The sequence below is a fragment of the Callorhinchus milii genome, unplaced genomic scaffold (assembly GCF_018977255.1).
Source record: "Callorhinchus milii isolate IMCB2004 unplaced genomic scaffold, IMCB_Cmil_1.0 Scaffold6, whole genome shotgun sequence".
NCBI lineage: Eukaryota > Metazoa > Chordata > Chondrichthyes > Chimaeriformes > Callorhinchidae > Callorhinchus > Callorhinchus milii.
In genome coordinates, this window is record NW_024704747.1 from 17,185,365 (window position 1) to 17,207,022 (window position 21,658).

Here is a 21,658-nt window from a genome sequence, read left to right on the forward strand (position 1 = left end):
TGATCTATAGGATGTTTATTGGATCTATTGGGTGCTTACTGCGATCTATAGGGTGCTTACTGTGATCTGTAGGGTGTTTATTGGATCTATGGGCTGTTTACTGTGATCTATGGGGTGTTTACTGTGATCTATGCGGTGTTTACTGTGATCTATGGGGTGTTTATCGTGATCTATGGGGTGTTTGCAGTGATCTATGGGGTGTTTTACTGTGATCTGCGGGTGTTTACTGTGATCTATGGGGTGTTTGTTGTGATCTGTGGGGTGTTTACTGTGATCTATAGGGTGTTTATTGATCTATGGGGTGTTTACTGTGACGCGTGGGGTGTTTGTTGTGATCTATAGGGTGTTTATTGGATCTATGGGGTGCTTACTGTGATCTATAGAGTGTTTACTGTGATCTATAGGGTGTTTATTGGATCTATGGGGTGCTTACTGTGATCTATAGAGCGTTTACTGTGATCTATGGGGTGTTTACTGTGATCTATGGGGTGTTTACCGTGATCCATGGGGTGTTTGCTGTGATCTATAGGGTCTTTATTGTGATCTATGGAGTGTTTACCGTGATCCGTGGGGTGTTTGTTGTGATCTATGGGGTGTTTGCTATGATCTATGGGGTGTTTACTGTGATCCATGGGGTGTTTATTGTGATCTGTGGGGTGTTTACTGTGATCTATAGGGTGTTTATTGGATCTATGGGGTATTACTGTGACATGTGGGGTGTTTGTTGTGATCTATAGGATGTTTATTGGATCTATTGGGTGCTTACTGCGATCTATAGGGTGCTTACTGTGATCTATGGGCTGTTTACTGTGATCTATGGGGTGTTTACTGTGATCTATGGGGTGTTTATTGTGATCTATAGGGTGGTTACTGTGATCTAAGGAGTGTTTACTGTGATCTATGGGGTGTTTAGTGTGATCTATGGGGTGTTTGCAGTGATCTATGGGGTGTTTGCTGTGATCTATAGGGCGTTTACTGTGATCCATGGGGCGTTTACTGTAATCTATGGGGTGTTACTGTGATCTATGGGGTGTTTACTGTGATCTATGGGGTGTTTATTGTGATCTATAGGGTGGTCACTGTGATCTAAGGAGTGTTTACTGTGATCTATGGGGTGTTTGCTGTGATCTATAGGGCGTTTACTGTGATCCATGGGGCGTTTACTGTAATCTATGGGGTGTTTACTGTGATCTATGGGGTGTTTGCTGTGATCTATTGGGTGTTTATTGTGATCTATGGGGTGCTTGGTGTGATCTGTGGGGTGTTTTTCGTTATCTATAGGGTGTTCGTTGTGATCTATGGGGTGTTTGCTGTGATCTATGGGGTGTTTGCTGTGATCTATAGGGTGTTTACTGTGATCTGTAAGTTGTTTGTTGTGATCTACGGGGTGTTTATTGTGATCTACAGGGTGTTTATTGTGATCTATGGGGTGTTTAGTGTGATCTATGGGTGTTTACTGTGATCTGCAGGGTGTTTACTGTGATCCATGGGTGTTTGCTGTGATCTATAGGGTGTTTGTTGTGATCTATGGAGTGTTTACCGTGATCTGTGGGGTGTTTGCTATGATCTATAGGGTGTTTACTGTGATCGATAGGGTGTTTACTGTGATCTAGGGGTGTTTACCCTGATCCATGGGGTGTTTGCTCTGATCTATGGGGTCTTTATTGTGATCTATGGAGTGTTTACCGTGATCCGTGGGGTGTTTGCTGTGATCTACGGGATGTTTACTATGATCTATAGGGTGTTTGTTGTGATCTATGGGGTGTTTGCTATGATCTATGGGGTGTTTACTGTGATCCATGGGGTGTTTCTTGTGATCGGTGGGGTGTTTACTGTGATCTATAGGGTGTTTATTGGATCTATGGGGCGTTTACTGTGACATGTGGGGTGTTTGTTGTGATCTATAGGATGTTCATTGGATCTATGGGGTGCTTACTGCGATCTATAGGGTGCTTACTGTGATCTATAGGGTGCTTACTGTGATCTATGGGCTGTTTACTGTGATCTATGGGGTGTTTACTGTGATCTATGGGGTGTTTACTGTGATCTATAGGGTGTTTACTGTGATCTATGGAGTGTTTACTGTGATCTATGGGGTGTTTACTGTGATCTATGGGGTGTTTGCTGTGATCTATGGGGTGTTTGCTGTGATCTATAGGGTGTTTACAGTGATCCATGGGGTGCTTGCAGTGATCTATAAGTTGTTTGTTGTGGTCTACGGGGTGTTTATTGTGATCTATGGGGTGTTTACCGTGATCCATGGGTGTTTGCTGTGATCTATAGGGTGTTTGTTGTGATCCATGGAGTGTTTACCGTGATCCGTGGGGTGTTTGCTATGATCTATAGGGTGTTTACTGTGATCTATGATGTGTTTATCGTGATCTATGGGGTGTTTGCTGTGATCTATAGGGTGTTTACTGTGATCTATGGGGTGTTTGTTGTGATCTATAGGGTGTTTGCTGTGATCTATTGGGTGTTTATTGTGATCTATGGGGTGCTTGGTGTGATCTGTGGGGTGTTTTTCGTGATCTACAGGGTGTTTATTGTGATCTATGGGGTGTTTAGTGTGATCTATGGGTGTTTACTGTGATCTACAGGGTGTTTACTGTGATCTATGCGGTGTTTACCATGATCCATGGGGTGTTTGCAGTGATCTATAAGTTGTTTGTTGTGATCTACGGGGTGTTTATTGTGATCTATAGGGTGTTTATTGTGATCTATGGGGTGTTTACTGTGATCTATGGGGTGTTTACCGTGATCCATGGGTGTTTGCTGTGATCTATAGGGTGTTTGCTGTGATCTATGGAGTGTTTACCGTGATCTGTGGGGTGTTTGCTATGATCTATAGGGTGTTTACTGTGATATATAGGGTGTTCATTGTGATCTATGGGGTGTTTACCGCGATCCATGGGGTGTTTGCTCTGATCTATGGGGTCTTTATTGTGATCTATGGAGTGTTTACCGTGATCCGTGGGGTGTTTGCTGTGATCTACGGGGTGTTTACTATGATCTATAGGGTGTTTGTTGTGATCTATGGGGTGTTTGCTATGATCTATGGGGTGTTTACTGTGATCCATGGGGTGTTTATTGTGATCTGTGGGGTGTTTACTGTGATCTATAGGGTGTTTATTGGATCTATGGGGTGTTTACTGTGACATGTGGGGTGTTTGTTGTGATCTATAGGATGTTCATTGGATCTATGGGGTGCTTACTGCGATCTATAGGGTGCTTACTGTGATCTATGGGCTGTTTACTGTGATCTGTGGGGTGTTTACTGTGATCTATGCGGTGTTTACTGTGATCTATAGGGTGGTTACTGTGATCTATGGAGTGTTTACTGTGATCTATGGGGTGTTTACCGTGATCCATGGGTGTTTGCTTTGATCTATAGGGTGTTTGTTGTGATCTATGGAGTGTTTACCGTGATCCGTGGGGTGTTTGCAGTGATCTATGGGGTGTTTACTGTGATCTATGGGGTGTTTATCGTGATCTATGGGGTGTTTGCTGTGATCTATGGGATGTTTACTGTGATCTATAGGGTGTTTACTGTGATCTATTGGGTGTTTGTTGTGATCTGTGGGGTGTTTACTGTGATCTATAGGGTGTTTATTGGATCTATGGGGTGTTTACTGTGATCCATGGGGTGTTTATTGTGATCTGTGGGGTGTTTACTGTGATCTATAGGGTGTTTATTGGATCTATGGGGTATTTACTGTGACATGTGGGGTGTTTGTTGTGATCTATATGATGTTTATTGGATCTATTGGGTGCTTACTGCGATCTATAGGGTGCTTACTGTGATCTATGGGCTGTTTACTGTGATCTATGGGGTGTTTACTGTGATCTATGCGGTGTTTACTGTGATCTATGGGGTGTTTATCGTGATCTATGGGGTGTTTGCAGTGATCTATGGGGTGTTTACTGTGATCTGCGGGGTGTTTACTGTGATCTATGGGGTGTTTGTTGTGATCTGTGGGGTGTTTACTGTGATCTATAGGGTGTTTATTGGATCTATGGGGTGTTTACTGTGACGCGTGGGGTGTTTGTTGTGATCTATAGGGTGTTTATTGGATCTATGGGGTGCTTACTGTGATCTATAGAGTATTTACTGTGATCTATAGGTGTTTATTGGATCTATGGGGTGCTTACTGTGATCTATAGAGCGTTTACTGTGATCTATGGGGTGTTTACTGTGATCTATGGGGTGTTTACCGTGATCCATGGGGTGTTTGCTGTGATCTATAGGGTCTTTATTGTGATCTATGGAGTGTTTACCGTGATCCGTGGGGTGTTTGTTGTGATCTATGGGGTGTTTGCTATGATCTATGGGGTGTTTACTGTGATCCATGGGGTGTTTATTGTGATCTGTGGGGTGTTTACTGTGATCTATAGGGTGTTTATTGGATCTATGGGGTATTTACTGTGACATGTGGGGTGTTTGTTGTGATCTATAGGATGTTTATTGGATCTATTGGGTGCTTACTGCGATCTATAGGGTGCTTACTGTGATCTATGGGCTGTTTACTGTGATCTATGGGGTGTTTACTGTGATCTATGGGGTGTTTATTGTGATCTATAGGGTGGTTACTGTGATCTAAGGAGTGTTTACTGTGATCTATGGGGTGTTTAGTGTGATCTATGGGGTGTTTGCAGTGATCTATGGGGTGTTTGCTGTGATCTATAGGGCGTTTACTGTGATCCATGGGGCGTTTACTGTAATCTATGGGGTGTTTACTGTGATCTATGGGGTGTTTACTGTGATCTATGGGGTGTTTATTGTGATCTATAGGGTGGTTACTGTGATCTAAGGAGTGTTTACTGTGATCTATGGGGTGTTTAGTGTGATCTATTGGGTGTTTGCAGTGATCTATGGGGTGTTTGCTGTGATCTATAGGGCGTTTACTGTGATCCATGGGGCGTTTACTGTAATCTATGGGGTGTTTACTGTGATCTATGGGGTGTTTGTTGTGATCTATAGGGTGTTTACTGTGATCTGCGGGGTGTTTACTGTGATCTATGGGGTGTTTACTGTGATCTATGGGGTGTTTACTGTGATCCATTGGGTGTTTACTTGTGATCTATAGGGTGTTTGCTGTGATCTATTGGGTGTTTATTGTGATCTATGGGGTGCTTGGTGTGATCTGTGGGGTGTTTTTCGTTATCTATAGGGTGTCCGTTGTGATCTATGGGGTGTTTGCTGTGATCTATGGGGTGTTTGCTGTGATCTATAGGGTGTTTACTGTGATCTGTAAGTTGTTTGTTGTGATCTACGGGGTGTTTATTGTGATCTACAGGGTGTTTATTGTGATCTATGGGTGTTTAGTGTGATCTATGGGTGTTTACTGTGATCTACAGGGTGTTTACTGTGATCTATCCGGTGTTTACCATGATCCATGGGGTGTTTGCAGTGATCTATAAGTTGTTTGTTGTGATCTACGGGGTGTTTATTGTGATCTATAGGGTGTTTATTGTGATCTATGGGCTGTTTACTGTGATCTATGGGGTGTTTACCGTAATCCATGGGTGTTTGCTGTGATCTATAGGGTGTTTGTTGTGATCTGTGGAGTGTTTACCGTGATCTGTGGGGTGTTTGCTATGATCTATAGGGTGTTTACTGTGATCTATAGGGTGTTTACTGTGATCTATAGGGTGTTTATTGGATCTATGGGGTGTTTACTGTGACGTGTGGGGTGTTTGTTGTGATCTATAGGGTGTTTATTGGATCTATGGGGTGCTTACTGTGATCTATGGAGTGTTTACTGTGATCTATAGGGTGTTTATTGGATCTATGCGGTGCTTACCGTGATCTATAAAGTGTTCACTGTGATCTATGGGGTGTTTACTGTGATCTATAGAGCGTTTACTGTGATCTATGGGGTGTTTACTGTGATCTATGGGGTGTTTACCGTGATCCATGGGGTGTTTGCTGTGATCTATAGGGTCTTTATTGTGATCCATGGAGTGTTTACCGTGATCTGTGGGGTGTTTGCTGTGATCTATGGGGTGTTTGCTGTGATCTACGGGGTGTTTGCTGTGATCTATAGGGTGTTTACAGTGATCCATGGGGTGCTTGCAGTGATCTATAAGTTGTTTGTTGTGGTCTACGGGGTGTTTATTGTGATCTATGGGGTGTTTTCCGTGATCCATGGGTGTTTGCTGTGATCTATAGGGTGTTTGTTGTGATCCATGGAGTGTTTACCGTGATCCGTGGGGTGTTTGCTATGATCTATAGGGTGTTTACTGTGATCTATGGGGTGTTTATCGTGATCTATGGGGTGTTTGCTGTGATCTATAGGGTGTTTACTGTGATCTATGGGGTGTTTGTTGTGATCTGTGGGGTGTTTACTGTGATCTATAGGGTGTTTATTGGATCTATGGGGTGTTTACTGTGACGTGTGGGGTGTTTGTTGTGATCTATAGGGTGTTTATTGGATCTATGGGGTGCTTACTGTGATCTATAGAGTGTTTACTGTGATCTATAGGGTGTTTATTGGATCTATGGGGTGCTTACCGTGATCTATAAAGTGTTTACTGTGATCTATGGGGTGTTTACTGTGATCTATAGAGCGTTTACTGTGATCTATGGGGTGTTTACCGTGATCCATGGTGTGTTTGCTGTGATCTATAGGGTGTTTACTGTGATCTATGGGGTGTTTATTGTGATCTGTGGGGTGTTTACTGTGATCTATAGGGTGTTTGTTGGATCTATGGGGTGTTTGCTGTGATCTATAGGGTCTTTATTGTGATCTATGGAGTGTTTACCGTGATCCGTGGGGTGTTTGTTGTGATCTGTGGGGTGTTTACTGTGATCTATAGGGTGTTTATTGGATCTATGGGGTATTTACTGTGACATGTGGGGTGTTTGTTGTGATCTATATGATGTTTATTGGATCTATGGGGTGCTTACTGCAATCTATAGGGTGCTTACTGTGATCTATGGGCTGTTTACTGTGATATATGGGGTGTTTACTGTGATCTATGGGGTGTTTATTGTGATCTATAGGGTGGTTACTGTGATCTATGGAGTGATTACTGTGATCTATGGGGTGTTTACTGTGATCTACGGGGTGTTTGCAGTGATCTATGGGGTGTTTACTGTGATCTATAGGGTGTTTGTTGTGATCTATAGGGTGTTTGTTGTGATCTATAGGGTGTTTGCTGTGATCTGCGGGGTGTTTACTGTGATCTATGGGGTGTTTAGTGTGATCCGTGGGGTGTTTAGTGTGATCCATGGGGTGTTTACTGTGATCTATGGGGTGTTTGCTGTGATCTATAGGGTGTTTATTGTGATCTATGGGGTGTTTACTTTGATTTGTAGGCTGTTTACTGTGATCTGTGGGGTGTTTACTGTGGTCTATGGGTTGTTTATTGTGATCTATGGGGTGTTTACTGTGATCTGTGGGGTGTTTACTGTGATCTATAGGGTGTTTACTGTGATCTATGGGGTATTTACTGTGATCTATAGGGTGTTTACTGTGATCTCTGGGGTGTTTACTGTGATCCATGGGTTGTTTACTGTGATCTATGGGATGTTTACTGTGATCTATGGGGTGTTTACTGTGATCTATGGGGTGTTTACTGTGATTTATAGGGTGTTTACTGTGATCTATGTGGTGTTTACTGTGATTGATAGGGTGTTTACTGTGATCAATAGGTGTTTGCTGTGATCTATAGTGTGTTTATTGTGATCTATGTGGTGTTTACTGTGATCGGTGGGGTGTTTATTGTGATATGGGGTGTTTGTTGTGATGTGGGGTGTTTACTGTGATCCATGGGGTGTTTGCAGTGATCTATAAGTTGTTTGTTGTGATCTACGGGGTGTTTGTTGTGATCTATAGGGTGTTTATTGTGATCTATGGGGTGTTTACTGTGATCTATGGGGTGTTTACCGTGATCCATGGGTGTTTGCTGTGATCTATAGGGTGTTTGTTGTGATCTATGGAGTGTTTACCGTGATCCGTGGAGTGTTTGCTATGATCTATAGGGTGTTTACTGTGATCTATGGGGTGTTTATTGTGATCTATGGGGTGTTTGCTGTGATCTATGGGATGTTTACTGTGATCTATAGGGTGTTTACTGTGATCTATGGGTGTTTATTGTGATCTGTGGGGTGTTTGCTGTGATCTATAGGGTGTTTGTTGGATCTATGGGGTGTTTGCTGTGACGTGTGGGGTGTTTGTTGTGATCTATAGGGTGTTTATTGAATCTATGGGGTGCTTACTGTGATCTATAGAGCGTTTACTGTGATCTATGGGGTGTTTACTGTGATCTACGGGGTGTTTACCGTGATCCATGGGTGTTTGCTGTGATCTATAGGGTCTTTATTGTGATCCATGGAGTGTTTACCGTGATCTGTGGGGTGTTTGCTGTGATCTATGGGGTGTTTGCTGTGATCTACGGGATGTTTACTGTGATCTATAGGGTGTTTGTTGTGATCTATGGGGTGTTTGCTGTGATCCATGGGGTGTTTACTGTGATCCATGGGGTGTTTATTGTGATCTGTGGGGTGTTTACTGTGATCTATAGGGTGTTTATTGGATCTATGGGGTGTTTACTGTGACATATGGGGTGTTTGTTGTGATCTATATGATGTTCATTGGATCTATGGGGTGCTTACTGCGATCTATAGGGTGCTTACTGTGATCTATGGGCTGTTTACTGTGATCTATGGGGTGCTTACTGTGATCTATGGGGTGTTTACTGTGATCTATAGGGTGGTTACTGTGATCTATGAAGTGTTTACTGTGATCTATGGGGTGTTTGCAGTGATCTATGGGGTGTTTGCTGTGATATATAGGGTGTTTACTGTGATCCATGGGGCGTTTACTGTAATCTATGGGGTGTTTACTGTGATCTATAGGGTGTTTGTTGTGGTCTATAGGGTGTTTGGTGTGATCTGCGGGGTGTTTACTGTGATCTATAGGGTGTTTTGTGTGATCCATGGGGTGTTTACTGTGATCTATGGGGTGTTTACTGTGATCTATGGGGTGTTTATTGTGATCTATGGGGTGTTTACTGTGATCTACGGGGTGTTTACTGTGATCTATGGGGTGTTTACTGTGATCTATGGGGTGTTTACTGTGATTTATAGGCTGTTTACTGTGATCTGTGGGGTGTTTACTGTGGTCTATGGGTTGTTTATTGTGATCTATGGGGTGTTTACTGTGACCTATGGGGTGTTTACTGTGATCTATAGGGTGTTTACTGTGATCTGTGGGGTGTTTACTGTGATCTATAGGGTGTTCACTGTGATCTATGGGGTGTTTACTGTGATATATAGGGTGTTTGCTGTGATCTCTGGGGTGTTTACTGTGATCTATAGGTTGTTTACTGTGATCTATGGGGTGTTTACTGTGATCTATAGGGTGTTTATTGTGATCTATGGGGTATTTGCTGTGATCTATAGGGTGTTTATTGTGATCTATGTGGTATTTACTGTGATCTGTGGGGTGTTTACTGTGATCTATAGGTTGTTCACTGTGATCTATGGGGTGTTTACTGTGATATATAGGGTGTTTGCTGTGATCTCTGGGGTGTTTATTGTGATCTATAGGTTGTTTACTGTGATCTATGGGATGTTTACTGTGATCTATGGGGTGTTTACTGTGATCTATAGGGTGTTTACTGTGATCTATGGGGTGTTTGCTGTGATCTATAGGGTATTTACTGTGATCTATGTGGTGTTTACTGTGATCTATGTGGTGTTTACTGTGTTCTATGTGGTGTTTACTGTGATCTATGGGGTGTTTACTGTGATCTATAGGGTGTTTACTGTGATCTATATGATGTTTACTGTGATCTATAGGGTGTTTACTGTGATCTATGTGGTGTTTACTGTGTTTGATAGGGTGTTTACTGTGATCAATAGGTGTTTGCTGTGATCTATAGGGTGTTTATTGTGATCTATGTGGTGTTTACTGTGATCGGTGGGGTGTTTATTGTGATATGGGGTGTTTGTTGTGATGTGGGGTGTTCACTGTGATCTATGGGGTGTTTACTGTGATCTATGGGGTGTTTACTGTGATCTGTGGGGTGTTTACTGTGATCTATGTGGTGTTTACTGTGATCTATGTGGTGTTTACTGTGATCTATTGGGTGTTTACTGTGATCTATGGGGTGTTTACTGTGATCTATGTGGTGTTTACTGTTATCTATAGGATGTTTACTGTGATCTATGTGGTGTTTACTGTGATCTATGGGGTGTTTACTGTGATCTATGGGGTGTTCACTGTGATCTATGGGGTGTTTACTGTTATCTATAGGGTGTTTACTGTGATCTATGGGGTGTTTATTGTGATCTATGGGGTGTTTACTGTGATCTATGTGGTGTTTACTGTGATCTATGGGGTGTTTATTGTGATCTATGGGGTGTTTACTGTGATCTATGTGGTGTTTACTGTGATCTATGGGGTGTTTACTGTGATCTATGTGGTGTTTACTGTGATCTATAGGATGTTTACTGTGATCTATGTGGTGTTTACTGTGATCTATGTGGTGTTTACTGTTATCTATAGGATGTTTACTGTGATCTATGGGGTGTTTACTGTTATCTATAGGGTGTTTACTGTGATCTATAGGGTACAGTCAGATGTATAAGTTTTGCCGTCTCAAAGGGACACTGAGGCTGAGGCTGGAGTTCTCCGGAAGTGACGTGTGAGCGGTGCCGGAAGCAGTGTGAGCGCGAGGCCTGTCACCAGGACAATGAGCGGCGGGAGCCGGAGCCCGGGCCCAGGGTCGGGGCCGCACGGGGACAGCAACGCAGAGTTTCACGAGCAGCTGCGGCTGCAGCAACAATATGGTAATGGCGGCGGGGCCGAGGGCTGGGAGGGCGGCGCGGGCACGTTCATGGACACGGACGGCAGCGAGTACGAGTGGGACTGTGAGAGGGGCGCCTGGTTCCCCAGGATAACCGAGGATTTCCTGGCCGCCTATCAAGCCAACTATGGCTTCAATGAGGAGGGAGTCGCCGAGCCCGGCACCGCCAGCGAGAAGCCAGAGCCAGGGGGCAAGGAGGTCAACAAGAAGCCAGAGTCTGGGGGAAAGGAGGTCAGCAAGAAGCCAGACCCCGGGGGCCAAAAGGCCAGCGCCGAGCAGCCTGGGGCACAGCAGAAAGGGGAGAAGAGAAAGGTCGATCAAGGCTGGATCGATGTGGAGGCGCAGAGGAACACCAGCGTGTACGTGTCGGGTTTGCCCCCAGACATGAGCCTGGAGGAGTTTATAGAGCTCATGTCAAAGTTTGGGATCATCATGCGCGACCCCGAGACCGAGGAGTGCAAGATCAAGCTGTACAAGGACAAGGACGGCAACCTCAAGGGGGACGGGCTCTGCTGCTACCTGAAGAAGGAGTCGGTCAGCCTGGCTCTGAAACTGATGGATGAAACCGACGTGAGAGGGCACAGGGTGCGGGTGGAGCCGGCCAAGTTTGAGATGAAGGGGCAGTACGATGCGAGCAAGAAAAAGAAGAAAAGCAAAGACTACAGGAAGAAGCTGCTCTGGCAGAAGAAGCAGTTGGATTGGAAGCCCGAGAAGAAACTCGGCGAAATACGATTGCGCCACCAACGAGTTGTGGTCATTAAGAATATGTTTCATCCGAAAGAGATTGAGGAGGATGCGTTGGTGTTGAATGAGATTCGAGAAGACCTTCGGGTTGAATGTGAAAAGTTTGGTCAAGTGAAAAAAGTGCTTATATTTGACAGACATCCAGATGGGGTGGCTTCCGTGGCATTTAAAGAGGTGGAAGAGGCAGATCAATGCATACAGATGCTCAATGGAAGATGGTTTGCTGGGCGGCAAATAATTGCTGAAGCGTGGGACGGACAGGTAGATTATCAGATTGAGGAAACTGTAAGGGAAAGAGAAGAACGACTGAAATCATGGTCGACCTATTTGGACCAAGACACATCTGCAGTTCAATCTTCAGATGTGCAAAAATTGCAACATGCAAGCAGTGGCGTATCTGAGGAGGTTCCAGCAGCTTTGGAGGGCAAAAGCAGCGCCCAGACTTCAGAGAGTAAAGGCAGCACCATGTCTTCAGAGAACACAGGCACCATCCTGCCTACAGAGGGCAAAGGCACCATCCTGCCTACAGAGGGCAAAGGCACCATCCTGCCTACGGAGGGCGAAGGCACCATCCTGCCTACAGAGGGCAAAGGCACCATCATGGCTTCAGAGGGCAAAGGCACCATCATGGCTTCAGAGAACAAAGGCACCATCCTGCCTACAGGGGACAAAGGCACCATCATGGCTTCAGAGGGCAAAGGCAGGTCATTACCTTCAGAGAATAAAGGTACCTATGTGCCTTATGAGAACAAAGGCAGTGTCCTGCTTACAGAGGGCAAAGGTACCACCATGGCTTCAGAGAGCAAAGGCAACTCTTTACCTTCAGAGAGTAAAGGCAGCATCCTGCCTTCAGAGGGCAAAGACCATGTGGAGGACAGCAGACCACGAGGTAAACCTGACGAAGCTGCTGAAGTGCAAGAGACTGAAGAGGAAGAAAAGTGGAATGAAGACAATCTATCTACAGACAGCAGTATGGGAGGAAGTGATGAAGAGCCTTGAATAGTTAGCAGGACGTTTCTTTTAAATGACATTTAAAACTTGCTTTACATGAAGTGTGAGTGACATTGAGTTTTGTAAATGTAAAAAATCTGCCCAATTGGTAGATGTAGTGTATTGCAGCATTTTTTTTTATTGTGAGTTAATGATTGCTTACACATTTTGAAACTAAGGTTTGGTGTAAAGGACCCTACCAAGGTTTAATAACCTTAACAGTGGCAGTGTTTTTCAAAGTTGGTTAAACAAAATACCCATCAATTTGCTGGTAATGGAGGATATTTACTTGCAACTTAAGTTTTATTCTAATCTTCATCCCCACTGCCCTGAAGAAGACTGGCTATTGTGCAGGCACCAGCCTCTCTCCAGTAGCTCACCCAAATTGATCCACGTGCACAGTAATGGTGGGTAAGCAGTACTACAGTGGCGTGAGCATGAATTTTTCTTCACTTGCTGCCCACACACACACACACACATAATTTAACCAACGGGCGTCATTGGATAGTGATCATGGTTTTCCCCTCCACCTTATCCATCCTAAGATAGGAGACAACTGGAGCCAATTTTACTATCCCTAGCAAGCCGCTAGCTTAGATCTGCTAATATGGAACAGTCCAGATAAAGATCGTGGAACCTTTCCTGTTCTGTGTTGCTCAGTCCCACGGTTACTCACTGAGCCTTTTGGGCAGCAGTTTTAAAGCCATTTTTAACTTGGGGCACAAGAGAAGTGGGAGTTTAAAATTCCTGCTGCAATTGATTTTAGATGAGAGCACACTTTGTAGTATTACACATGTAGTGCTTTGTGGGACATGTGTTTCATTTGGAGGGGAGGTAAAACACTCATTACATATTTCTGCTTTCTACAGTACAGTGCACTACTGGTTAAAGTTTCATTTATCACCCATCGTGTGCATGAGTCTTGCACATGTGTGTAAAATGGGTAAGTTGCATGATCTGATAAAGTAGTGTTCTAACACCAACACTACAGGCTTCCCAGTTAATTTATGGAACTGGTCAGTTTTTGGGTAGAAGAACAGCTATTCATGTATGCAGCATCTCAGATAGGCACAACAGTTGCACAACGAGATTCTGCTCATCTTCTGTACATGTGGCCTTCAGCTTCTGTTTGTGTCCTGCCAGCTTCTGTGCTGCATACTGTATATCTTTGTTTTTTGCTGCTGGTTGGATTATGATGGCCTATACATAGAATTTTTTAACAAATAAAATAATACAAAAATATGCAAGTGTGATGTTCAGATGCAACTAAACAGACCATAATCTCTGCATGTTTACAGCCACAAGTGCATAACACGTGCATGATAAACAGGAATTATTTTCTATTAGTTAACAAGTTTCACAAAGACTATGGGTGACTGGGTCACTCAAATCTTTTGCTTCTGAGAGGAATTTCTGAGATCAGTTTCTGGAACAGTAACAGAGTCAGTGCTGTGATGATGCTGTGTTTTCTGTTTGTATAAAAACATAGGAGAGGACGGGGCAGGATTAAGTTAGGCACTGGCCTGCTCCATGGCCTCCTCTGTTCCAGCTCCACTATTGGCAGTCAGGCCTTCAGCCTTTCTGCCACACCCTCTGGGACTCCTGGATCTGCTCCATCTCCTTCAAGGTCCATTTTAATACCTTCCCTTTCCACTGTGCCTTCAGTCATCTACCATCTTAATAATAATAATCCTTGCATTTGATATGTGGAGTCCTGTAGCTCAGTGGTTAGAGCACTCGCTTTGCAAGCGAGAGACCTGAGTTCAATCCCAGGCAGGGCGAAACCTTGGGCAAGTTTCCTTACTCCACACGCCTAATAATAATCCCTCCAAAAAAACAATAATAAAAATTGGTCATTTTCAATCTACGACTGTTTGTGGGACATTGCTGTGCGCAATTGGCTGCTGCGTTTGCCCACAAATATACAGTCAATTCACTTTACAGTGTGTTCTGTGAAGCGCTCTGACCACTGAGCTACAGGACTTCACCCTCCTTGGCCTCCATCCCTCTCTGATCCTAACCCACAGCTTGGGTGCAGACCCCTTATCATCCAGCGTGTTGGGATGTCCTCCCTATGTGAAAAGCACTTTGAATACAATTTGTTTTTATTATTGTGGATGCACAGTTATGCCATGTACAGGTGACACTCAAGGCTCATCCTGAAGACAGCGAACGACCAGACGATAACTGGAACTGTGGCCGTGGAGAGGAAAAAACAATTAAAATACCTTCAGAGGGTGAAGGGTGAAAATTGGCAAGATAAAATGAACACAAATGCAGGTTAAATTCTTATGTATATTTTTTGCAAACTTGGAATTAAAAAAAATTAAGTGGGTGGTATGAAATGCCAGGTTGCATTTGCACTGTCACTTAACACAGTTGCGGTCAGAGCAGTTTGTGTTGCATGATTGTAAACAAAGCATAGGTTAGATCTGTTACCACATTAAGAAACAAACAAGTGACGTCTTGGCAATTAGGAGCTTTTTAAAACTAATGCAAAGGAATTTTAAGAATGTGTTGGGAAATTGGGTGTCACAGTGAGTTGAAATGCTGCTCAGTCACATCTGGGGCCTTGGTTCGAAACCAGCTCAGAATTATGAGATGCTGGTCTTCTCCCTCTAAGCTGCAAGGTGTAATGTGAAATTGCCCAATTCTAAGAAGGCATGAATGCAAGATTCAATATAATGCAGAACAGGTTTCTGCTGTCACTTGGGGTGGCTGGTGAGAGAAAAACAAATCTTACACACGTGCAATTGGAGGCAGCCTGAGCCACATTAATGAAAGCAGAAAGGGAACTTTGTTTTGTATCCAGCTTGTACTCCACCTATCAGGTACTTGGAATGAGACAATTTCCCAGCATTGACACCCCTCAACATGTAAAGAATAAAAAAAATTCACATGGAGGTGTTTATTAGTTGCATGCGCATAAGTAGAGAACTGCTCAGCTTATTTGCGTAGAAAGAGGATTTGAAATTTGTATTTACAGAACTTGAAGGACAACCTTTTGTCCATCATTTAAAAGGAATTTATTGTGTTTAATTCTGCATTCCTTTCTGGCCAGCTTTTCTTGTGAACAGAACAACAGGCAATATAAATAACATTGACACATCTAATGTGATTGACTCTTCCAAGTTTCAGATGAATCCATGCAGATGTAGCAGCATGGGACAGGCCAAATGGCTCCTTTCTGTACAGAGACTTTTTATATGGTAGCAGCTGAAATGAAAAGCAAGCAAAATTATGCATTTCCCTTGAAGGTGTTGCATTTGTTCATCCCTCTATTTCTCATTGCATTTTCTTTGAATTATGACTCCTTTATGTTCTGTTTAAGATACATCTCCCCCACACACACTACCTCGATTAACTCAGGCATACTAACACTTCAATGCCGTATTGGGGAGCTTCTTACTGCTAGCTAAACAGGCGTGTGGTGTAAGGAAACTTGCCCAACGTTTCACCCTACCCGGGAATCAAACCCAGGTCCTCTCGCTTGTGAGGCTTCTAACCATTATGCAACAGAACTCTACATAGGAAAAGAGATGGGAACTATATATGAAAAGAGATGGGAATTTTGTCTAGTTTTCTGGCCATCAATACTCTAAATCAATTATTCATTCACCTCGTGGCTCTTTTTGGGACTTTCTGTGTGCAAATTGGCTGCCTAGCAGTCACTGCACTTGAGAATGATTCACTTATATTTTGAGATTTTTCAACATGAGAAATGCAAGTTTTCTCCATATAATAATTTTTACATTTGATATAGGTCCTTATCACATTGTCAGTGCATCACAAGGAGCTTCAGAAAATGTAACTGTTGAGTGTTAACTGTATTTGTAGGGAACACAGCAGTCAACTTGCGTGCAGCAATGTCTCACAAACAGCCACGGTGTGAAAGATCAATTTTGTCTGGCGACTTTTGGTCAGGACACTGGGAGGAACTCCCTTTCTTTTTGAGCCGTGCCATGGGATCTTAACATTCACCTGAAAAGGCAGACAGAACTATAGTTTAATGTCACATCCCATCACTGTTTAGCATTAGACCATGAACTCCAAGTCCTATTGTTTCCACTTCCTGATGTACTAGTTTCTGTTGAAACACTTAAAAGTGTATAATTGCTAACTGTAAGATACAACTAGGCTAGAAAAAATCTAAACCTGACTTTTAATGGTGCATAAACACCAAGCACGTGACCTCACAGGAACATTGGCCCTCTTAAGTGGCCGTTGAAATACTTATTGGTGCTGGAAGTGAAATGTGCATATAAAAATATTGCACTGACTACTTGTTTTTCAAATATGCTTGCACTAAACATGCACAATGTTATACACCAAGTGAATGGTTCTGTAATCTAATTGAGTGCTTCATGTTAGTTATCAAAGGTAGAGAAGCCGATGATGTATAATTCTTGCCTTTGGTGTAGCACCCTTCATCTTGAGGGAAGGTAGGCTCAGGCAGTGTATATGTATGTGGGAGGGGAGGGGCCGGAGTTGAGGGAGCTGAAAATGAAGTTGAAAAGATTTCCTAGGAAGGTTTTGAAGATGGGTGGGAGAGTGGGAGAGACTCTGGGATGGAGGTTCTGGGATGGGGTACATGAAGCAGGCTGGTGTTTGCCGAGCAGAGGGAATAGCTGGGGTGGAAGACATAGATGAGGATCTTGGCAGCCAAGGGTGAGATGTAGTGGTTGAGTAGCCAATATTGCAGAGGTGAAGGAAAGCCAATCGAGTGAGCCTGGATGATATAGAAGGTGAAGTTGGATATTTTCTCACTCCTGAGGTTGGTGTCTAGTAACCCCTATTGGAATGTGTGTGGTTTCTGTATGCATGCTTGTCAAGTAATAATAATCCTTGCATTTGATATAGCGCTTTTCACGTCGGGAGGACGTCCCAAAGCGCTTCACAGAACACACTGTAAAGTGAATTGACTGTATATTTGTGGGCAAACGCGGCAGCCAATTGCGCACAGCAATGTCCCACAAACAGTCGTAGATTGAAAATGACCAATTTATTATTGTTTTTTTTTTTGTTTGTTTTTTTGGAGGGATTATTATTAGGCTCTGTGTGGAGTAAGGAAACTTGCCCAAGGTTTCGCCCTGCCTGGAATTGAACTCAGGTCTCTCGCTTGCAAAGCGAGTGCTCTAACCACTGAGCTACAGGACTCCACAAAGTAAGGACTAAAACAGGCATGGTTGTGAAATCCCCTATCCTTAAATGTTTAGCTAACACTATCTGGGCTCGCAAGTTAGTTGGGTGACTTGGAAATGATTGTACTCAGCACTGCTGACTGCCTTCAGAAAAGTAAAGGAAATGTTTCGCTCACAAAATACACAATCAAACCACTTTACAGTAAATCCTGTGAAGTGCTTTGATACGTCTCAGTGGGGTGATAAGGAGTTAAATCTATCAAGGGCAAGGATTATTATTATAAATGGGTGGGAATAAGCAGAGTGTCAGATGCACAATAAATTGGGATATTTGAAAGAAAGATAGATACTTGGGAAGCAATGATACAAGGGATAGCAGGAATTGGATTAAAAGATCTTTGATGATCTTAAACAAAAGTGGCAACACAGGATTGGCAGGCTGAATGGCCTCACCCTGTTCCTATGAAGGAGGAGGCGGCAGAATCAATGCTACAAAAGAATGTAGAGAAAAATCTCGCATAACCTTAGTCCCACTGGAAATCCAGTTCATATTGTATTCTGTTTTTGCAGACATTGCAATTCTTTTTAATGTGCTGGAGTGAAGGTAAGAGTACATGCTGTAGATTTCCTCAATGCACAGCTCTAAGAAGCAGTCAGAAACTATTCTCGTGAGGCTCGTATTACATTTTCAGGAACCTCACAGACCAGGAGTTTGTCTAGGGGGAAAATATCAGCAAAGCAAAAAGCATCCTTAATCACAATCTTTGATCCTTTGATATAAGCAGCTGCTACTGACTTTAAACCCTGCTTCCCTCATCTATCCCTACCTCCCACCCAATACTATGAAATGTCTTGTAGCGGATGATCCATCAAGAGTGACTGTAAAGATAATCGCATCGAGGGGTTCGGACAACATGCACGTGGCAAGAGCCAAGTTTGGCGGGTTTATTACATCTCCAGCCTGAAAAGTAAAATGATTTGCACTGCAATCACTCCCAACCACCCATTTGTATTTTTTTAACGTAAAAACCTCAAAGCGTAGCGTTATTTATAACATAATCACTGCAAGATTACAGAAATTCAATCTGCAGTGCATTACTGCGAAACAACAGTGCTTTATATTACAGAGGAAAGCACAGACACATTCCCCGAGGTGATTCCAAGGGGTTGATCTGATTTTTTGAGTCGAACCCTCTGGTTTATTACATCATCTGAACCCCTCGATCAGATTACTGCCTTATAATCACTCCCAGGTGCTCCTCATTTTCTATGCAACAATGAAACCCACTGGTAGGCATCTCAGTTGCTATATCTTTGGCAAACATTGCTATAATACTGATTATTACTCTGCCCGACTAAGGGGGTGTGCGATGTGCAATGTTGCACATTTGTTTTCGATGTGGTTCAGTTTGCTTTCATTCCTGTTTCAGCTTTTTTATTATCAATAATAAAAATTTATATTTAAAAATAATAAACTGTCTGTGCTCAGACAGGCATTGGAAGATCCCATGACTCTGTATGAAAAGAAAGGGAGTTTCTTCTGATGTCTTGACCACAATCCTTACGATTTATTGGTTGGTCATTTCACCTGGGGGGCGGGGGAGGCTGTTTTTTGGGACCTTATTAGTGCAACAGGCTAAAATACACAATCACTGCACCTTACAGGAAATCCTGTGAAGTGATATGAGACAGCCGCTTGACATAAAAGGCGCTATTTAATAATAATTTGGTCACTCAATCCACGACTGCTCGTGTGGATACTGCTGTGCGCAAATGGCTGCCGTGTTCCACCCACTAAAAAATATGCAGTCAATTCAATGCATGCAATAGGGGTTATTACAGTATATTCCTGTGAAGCGCTTTGAGACGTCTGAACGACGTGATAAGGCGCTATATTCAAACGCAAGGATTATTATATCAAACAATAATAATCCTTGTATTTGATATCACGCTTTTCACGTCGGGCGGATGTCTTGAAGTGTTCCAAAGAAATATACTGTAAAGCATATACTGTAAAGCATGTGTATATTTTGTGGGAAAGTGCAAGCGTTATTCTAATATCTTTAATTATTTATAAACGCATCGCTCAATGCAGTCAACGTTTTGAAGGGTAACGAATTAATAACTAGTCCTGTAGCTCAGTGGTTAGAGCACTCACTTTGCAAGCGAGACACCTGGGATCGATTCCCGTCAGGGCGAAACCTTGGGCAAGCTTCCTTACTCCACACACCTGATAATAATCCCTCCAGAAAAAAAAATAATAATTTGGTCACTCAATCCACGACTGTTTGTGTGGAACTCTGCCGTGCGCAATTGGCCGCCGCGTTTCGCCCACAAACACTTTACAGCATATTCTGTGAAGAGCTTCGGGACGTCGAGAAGACGTGAAAAGCGCTATATCAAATGCAAGGATTATTATTATTATTATTATTATACAGTCAGTTCACTTTACAGCATATTCTGTGAAGCGCTTCGGGACGTCGAGAAGACGTGAAAAGCGCTGTATCAACTGCAAGGATTATTATTATTATACAGTCAGTTTACAGTCCATTCTGTGAAGCGCTTCGGGACGTCGAGAAGACGTGAAAAGCGCTATATCAAATGCAAAGATTATTATTATTATATTATTGTTATTATAACTAATAACTAACTCACGTCTGATTAGGAATCGCGGGGACAGTGAACTGTGGCGAGGGGAGGGGAGGAGGGGAGGGGGGGAGCGAGGCCCTGGTGTAGTTTTCTTTCGGTGAAAGTGCTGGAGAGAGGGAGGGGAGGAGAGGAAGAGGAAAGAGAAAACTTTTTTTTTCTCTCTCTGTTTAACCCTCTCCATTGCTGCAGTTTGGGCGCCCGAGAGAAAGCCTAAACAGGAGGAGGAGGGGAGGAGGAGGAGGAGGGGGGAGGTCCGTGAGCTGAGGAAGGAGGAGGAGGAAGAGGGGAACACCGTGGGAGAGTGAGAGAGGGAAGGAAGCAAAAAGGAAAATGGACTTGAGCGTCAGGAAGCAACCGGCGGCCTCCGCTCCCTGACTCCCCGACTCCCCGACACCGAGCGGGTGGGAAGCCTTTGCCTCGGCGCCGGGAGCTGACAGACCGCGTCCAGGACACCCGGTGAAGCCGCTCTCTCTCTCTCTCTCTCTCATTTTGTCCTCATTTTCCCCTCTCTCTCTCTCTCTCTCTTCCTCATCCTGATCACGTCTCTCTCTCTCTCTCTCTCTGGGAACAAGAGGAGACCGCGCCTTTGGGTATAGGAGACAGAGAGAGAGGGAGAGAGGAGGGAGGAGAGAGGGGGAGAGGAGGGAGGGAGGAGAGAGGGAGAGGAGGGTCTCTGGCTTTAAAACACCTGCTTTTGATGTAGGGAAGAGAAGGACATAGACAGAAAGAGAGAGAGAAAAAGAGGGAAACCAATAAGGACGAGAATCAGAAGAGAAACGATCCTGAGATCTCTCTCTCTCCCTCTCTCTCTCTCTCCCTCTCCCCAACACTGTTTTATTTACCGAAAAAAAACTTTTATTTTTTGTTTTTTTTCTTAAAAAAAACGAATCCAGATTCCCAGGGACTCGACTTCAGGGCTCTCGTTGAGAGAGAATCCAAAACGCTTTGACTGTGAGGGGAGCGAGTGTGGGAGTGGGAGAAGGAAGTGGAGATAACTTTATGTGTGTGAGAGAGAGAGAGAAAGTTAGACTGTATTTTGAATGAAACGTAATTCAAACAAGATTTGAAACTTTTTTTTTTGGGGGGGGGTTAGGGTTAGGGTGTCTCCTCCTCCCTTCTCCACACACACACACACACACAGTCGTGTTATTTTTTAAAAAAAAGGTGTGTGGGGGTGTGTGGAGGGAGTGTGTGGGGGTGTGTGTGGGGGTGTGAGGGGTAGGTGGTGTGTGGGTGTGGGGGTGTGTGTGTAGGGGGGTGGGGGTGTGTGTGGGTGTGGGGTGTGTGTGTAGGGGGGTGGGGGGTGTGGGGGTGTGGGT

The 21,658-nt window shown here is 43.7% G+C and overlaps 2 protein-coding genes across 2 annotated transcripts in view; both read left to right on the forward strand.

Moving 5' to 3' along the window:
- The first annotated feature begins 10,661 nt into the window (after positions 1-10,661).
- On the forward strand, positions 10,662-13,178 carry htatsf1 (HIV-1 Tat specific factor 1). Its single transcript, XM_007885016.2, has one exon. It carries the CDS (start codon positions 10,702-10,704, stop codon positions 12,556-12,558), a length of 1,857 nt encoding a protein of 618 aa, XP_007883207.1. The 5' UTR covers positions 10,662-10,701; the 3' UTR covers positions 12,559-13,178.
- A 7,439-nt stretch (positions 13,179-20,617) lies between these two features.
- The window catches only part of pard3bb (par-3 family cell polarity regulator beta b), a 394,398-nt gene continuing 393,357 nt past the window's right edge, over positions 20,618-21,658 (forward strand). The window contains exon 1 of the mRNA XM_042336226.1: positions 20,618-20,795. The gene's annotated coding sequence lies outside the window, so the exon portion shown is untranslated. The remainder of the gene's footprint in view (positions 20,796-21,658) is intronic.